General features: G+C 47.0%; 1 protein-coding gene across 1 annotated transcript in view; it reads left to right on the top strand.

Annotated features, from left to right (window-relative positions):
- Positions 1-5,756, top strand: part of ube2g2 (ubiquitin-conjugating enzyme E2G 2) — a 9,655-nt gene extending 3,899 nt beyond the window's left edge. Inside the window, exons 4-6 of the mRNA XM_080019390.1 lie at positions 684-802; positions 5,064-5,204; positions 5,302-5,756. Of these exons, the coding sequence (XP_079875516.1) occupies positions 684-802; positions 5,064-5,204; positions 5,302-5,414 (373 nt within the window). The 3' untranslated portion in view covers positions 5,415-5,756. The remainder of the gene's footprint in view (positions 1-683; positions 803-5,063; positions 5,205-5,301) is intronic.
- Positions 5,757-6,269: the final 513 nt, after the last annotated feature.

Raw genomic sequence — 6,269 nt, 5'->3', positions numbered from 1 at the left:
CTGTAATACACCATTGAATAAAAACTGTAAAATACTTTAAACACTGTATTAAATACTGTAATAAATACTTTAATAAACACTGAAACAAATACTGTAATACATCATTTAATAAACACTGTAATAAATACTTTAATAAACACGGCAATAAATACTTTCATGAGCACTGTAATAAATACTGTAATAAATACATTTACATTTACATTTAGTCATTTAGCAGAGGCTTTTATCCAAAGCGACTTACAATTGTTCAAACAGTGACGGACGCAGCCATCAGGAGCAATGAGGGGTTAAGTGTCTTGCTCAAGGACACTACAGCATGCTAGCAGGAGGAGCCTGGGATCAAACCAGCAACCTTTAGATCACTAGACCACCAGCTCTACCGCCTGAGCTACCATCCCCACCTAACGGGGATGGTATTAAAATACTTTAATAAACACTGAAATGGATGCTGTAATAAATACTCTCTGAAACACTGTCATAAATAATTAAAGAAACACTGTAATAAATACTATAATAAACACTTTAATAAACACCAAAACAAATACTGTAATACATCATTTAATAAACACGGTAATACATACTGCAATAAATACTTTCATGAACACTGTAATAAATACTGTAATAAATACTTTAAGACACACTGGGTGTATCATGACCCCCTCTCTCTCTCCCTCCCTCCCAAGGGGTCCAGAGGACACCTGTTTTGAGGGCGGGGTGTTTCCTGCCGTCCTCAGCTTCCCCTCAGACTACCCTCTGAGCCCCCCCAAGATGAGGTTCACCTGCGACATGTTCCACCCCAACAGTGAGGCACACACACCGAACACACACTGAACACACACTGAACACACACCGAACACACACCGAACACACACACACACACTGAACACACACTGAACACACACACACACACACACACTGAACACACACACACACTGAACACACACTGAACACACACACACACCGAACACACACCGAACACACACTGAACACACACACACACACACACTGAACACACACTGAACACACACACACACACACACACTGAACACACACTGAACACACACACTGAACACACACACACACTGAACACACACACACACTGAACACACACCGAACACACACTGAACACACACACCGAACACACACTGAACACACACTGAACACACACACTGAACACACACACTGAACACACACTGAACACACACCGAACACACACACCGAACACACACACTGAACACACACCGAACACACACACCGAACACACACACCGAACACACACACTGAACACACACACACACCGAACACACACTGAACACACACACTGAACACACACTGAACACACACTGAACACACACACTGAAGACACACTGAAGACACACTGAACACACACGCTGAACACACACACTCAACACACACACTCAACACACACACTCAACACACACTGAACACACACTGAACACACACCGAACACACACCGAACACACACTGAACACACACGCACACTGAACACACACACACACACTGAACACACACTGAACACACACACTGAACACACACACTGAACACACTGAACACACACTGAACACACACTGAACACACACCGAACACACACTGAACACACACACACCGAACACACACACACTGAACACACACACACACACACACACTGAACACACACTGAACACACACACTGAACACACACTGAACACACACACACACACACACTGAACACACACACGCTGAACACACACACTGAACACACACACTGAACACACACTGAACACACACTGAACACACACACACACTGAACACACGCACACTGAACACACACACACACACTGAACACACACTGAACACACACTGAACACACACACACACACGCTGAACACACACACTGAACACACACACTGAGAACACACACTGATCACACACACTGAACACACACTGAACACACACTGAAGACACACACTCAACACACACACTGAACTCACACACACACACGCTGAACACACACACTGAACACACACACTGAACACTCACACTGATCACACACACTGAACACACACTGAACACACACTGAAGACACACACTCAACACACACACTCAACACACACACTCAACACACACACTCAACACACACTCAACACACACTGAACACACACCGAACACACACACACACACACTGAACACACACACTCAACACACACTGAACACACACTGAACACACACTGAACACACACTGAACACACACACACACTGAACACACACTGAACACACACTGAACACACACACACACACTGAACACACACTGAACACACACTGAACACACACTGAACACACAACGAACACACACTGAACACACACACACACTGAACACACACACACACACACACTGAACACACACACTGAACACACACTGAACACACACACACACACACTGAGCACACACACACTGAACACACGCTGAACACACACACTGAACACACACACTGAACACACACTGAACACACACACTCAACACATACACTCAACACACACACACTCAACACACACACACTGAACACACGCTGAACACACACACTGAACACACACTCAACACACACACTCAACACATACACTCAACACACACACGCTGAACACACACACTGAACACACACACTGAACACACACTGAACACACACACTGAACACACACTCAACACACACACTGAACAGACACTGAACATACACACACACTGAACACACATATTGAACACACACACACACACACACACTGAACACACATATTGAACACACACACACACACACACACACACACACACACACACACTGTTCAGTGTCCATGAGGAGTTTTGGGTCCAGAGGTAGTTTGGTTGTTGAGGTGGTCTGGTCTGGAGCCGCTGGTGACACCTTCCACATGTTCCACCTCAGTGTGTTTCCAAACAATGAATGCATTGAAATACATATATGTATGTGTGTATGTGTGTGTGTGTGTGTGTGTGTGTGTATAAATATCTCCACACGGTCCTCATGCAGGTAAAAGTCAATACGTTGTGATTTAAACCTCTTGAATCGGGATCTGAAATGATGGAATGACCCACAGACATTGGTGTGTTTCCACCAGCGTCTTGGCTTTGGTGCAGGTCAAGGAGCCAGAATGATGGTGTGAACCTGAGCGTCCTGTTCACATCACAGCCCAAGGCACCTGGAGCCATTAACACCTGATTCTATTTCAGGCTCATTTCACCCAGGACTCCACCCACTTCTTCCTTCCACTGGTCACACTGACGGAGGCTGGCGGTGTTACCGCCTTTTTGCTGCAGTGGGAAATGGGTTTAATATATACTGTGTGTGTGTGTGTGTGTGTGTGTGTGTGTGTGTGTGTGTGTCCAGTATATGTTTTTTTACTTAGGGCACCTGCTCCTCTTGAAGTCTCTGTATGGACCTGTTGTGCACGTGGGTTTCCTCCCTGAAAGACATGCACCTAGAGGTCACACTCCTGTCGACGCCCTTGAGCAAGGCAGTCATTTACAGGGCATTGTTTGGAAGATGGGTGTGTTTGTTTTGCTGTTTGGCAATGTCTGACTGGTGACATCATGGCCGTTAGCCTAGCGTAGCATTTGATTTTAATTAGCCTGTTAGCGGGCTGTAATTTGGATGCTGCTCTAACAACAGGGAGAGCATCTGAGCACGCTCAGTGCTGATTAGAGGACCAGCTGCTGGGCCTTCATCATCCTCATCACACACGCTCACACACACACACACACACACACACACACACACACACACACACACACACAGTACCAGCACACCCTGATGTGTGTGTGTGGGACAGTAATGTCAACATGGCAGCAGATCAAACACTGAGCAGGAAGTTGAACAACAGACTGACAGGAAGGAGACGCTGATCTGACTGTACTGATGGTGTACTGATGGTGTACTGATGGTGTACTGACACTGATCTGACGCTGTTAATACTGACGCTGTACTGTCCGGTAGTAACGCCACAGTATATCTTGGTGCGATTATGGTGTGAGATTGTGATGTCATGGAACCTGGTTGATCTGCACTGACCCCCCCCCCCCCCCCTACGGTTCAGAATGTGACATCATAGTGAAGCAGCCTTTCACTGTGGCTGTTAGTTCCTCAAGTGATAATTCCTTCAATGTGGAAGCAGAGTCAGTGAAATGAAGATGAAGACAGATGTGTTGTGTGTTTCACTCTGAAGCTCAGTGATTGGTCGACGCCGCGTTGCCGCTACTTGACCGCAGGTGGCGAACGAGCCGCCGATGTCGGCGCTCTGCGTCCGCAGGTCGGCCATGTTGGAACGCTGGACATCCGCCGCTCAACAAACAGCTCGTTTGGTGAGAGATGATGACTGGTCGACGACAAGCTGCAACCGGCTCCACCCTCAACCATCTCCATCAGATGTAGTTTGTTATGAACGTGACAAGTTGAACATGAAGCTGGAATTCAACTGTGTGACTGGGGACGCATCTGATCGTGTCTCTACATTCAAGACGCATCTGATCCTGTCTCTACATTCAAGACGCATCTGATCCTGTCTCTACATTCAAGACGCATCTGATCCTGTCTCTACATTCAAGACGCATCTGATCCTGTCTCTACATTCAAGACGCATCTGATCCTGTCTCTACATTCAAGACGCATCTGATCCTGTCTCTACATTCAAGACGCATCTGATCCTGTCTCTACATTCAAGACGCATCTGATCCTGTCTCTACATTCAAGACGCATCTGATCCTGTCTCTACATTCAAGACGCTCTTGCTGCTGCTGCTGCTGCTGAATCATTCAATATTCAGTGTTTCCGGGTTTGATTTCCGCACTGGACGTCTGGAATGTTGTTTTCCCATCTCACCCTTGTGTCAGAACATCACAGTTTATTGGTTTGATGATTTATTACACCACAGATTGAAGACACTTTATTATTCATCATCTTTTCAGAAATTATTTTCCAAACTTTATTGAAAACATCTCAGTGTTCTGTCAGTAACAGGTGGAGTAATGATAATAAGTAATAATTCATTACAACCCCTCCCAGTCTACCCCGACGGCAGGGTGTGTATCTCCATCCTTCACGCTCCGGGTGATGACCCCATGGGTTATGAGAGCAGTGCAGAGCGGTGGAGCCCCGTGCAGAGTGTGGAGAAGATCCTGCTGTCTGTGGTCAGCATGCTGGCAGGTACCTGTCTGCCTGCATTCCTGTATTTCTGTCTGGCCGTCTGTCTCTCTGATTTGTATTTATATGACCTTCCTTCCTATTCCCTCGTCTCCTCCAGAACCTAATGATGAGAGTGGAGCGAACGTGGACGCCTCTAAGATGTGGCGTGAGGATCGTCCTCAGTTCTTCCTCCTGGCGCAGCAGATTGTACGCAAGTCGCTGGGCCTCTAGTGGTGACGCCTGTGTGTGTGTGTGTGTGTGTGTGTGTGTGTGTGAGATTAGCGTGTCAGGATTGGACCTTTGGAACCGTCCGGTTGTCATAGTGACCAGATGGTTTGGACCGTCACCATCTGCAATCCATGATGTTTTGAAACCTGCACACTACCTACCTGTCTGTCTGTCTGTCTGTCTGTCTGTCTGTCTGTCTGTCTGTTGAGCAGTGAAATTCTCTTTTAAGCCCCACCCCCGTTTACGCCACAACCAATGAGGACTGGGTTCCACCCGTCAATCATTTCACACCCTAAAGAAGCAAGAAATGTTCGAAACGGATGAATAAACTGATCAATAATCTGACGACAGAACAGGTGTTTTTATTCAGCGCTCCCTGACCCAGTGAACAGGTTCATACACAACCCAACCCCAACCAACCCCAACCAACCCCAACCAACTGTCTCCAGCTCAAGCTCCTTCGGGTCCCGGACAGAAGCTCTCTGGTGGAGCGCCCCCCGGTGGCCCAGAGGGGTCAGGGCCAGCTAACGGGAGGAGGAGCAGCGGCGGACCCCGCCGCCAGGTATTGTGTCCCAGCGTCCAGTCAACAACGTACAGTAGTGGTGTGTGTGTGTGTGTGTGACCGCTCTCTGACTTGGTTCCAGCTCAACTAGTCGTGTTGGAGGAAATAGTAATGTTTCCAAATTCCAGATGAATCTTTTCAACTGGGCGTCCTCAAACAGTAAGGTGTGATGTTTGTAGCTCCTCCGGGTGGTGCCATCCCATCACTGAGCTGAAACAGCATTTCAACTTTAGGAACCAGATCAGGTCGCAGGAAGTTACATTCTTTCATTCTGGGGATTGTTGTGACTAAAAAAA

Source organism: Zeus faber, assembly GCF_960531495.2.
Source record: "Zeus faber genome assembly, chromosome: 18".
NCBI lineage: Eukaryota > Metazoa > Chordata > Actinopteri > Zeiformes > Zeidae > Zeus > Zeus faber.
This window is presented reverse-complemented; position numbering and strand designations above follow the sequence as displayed.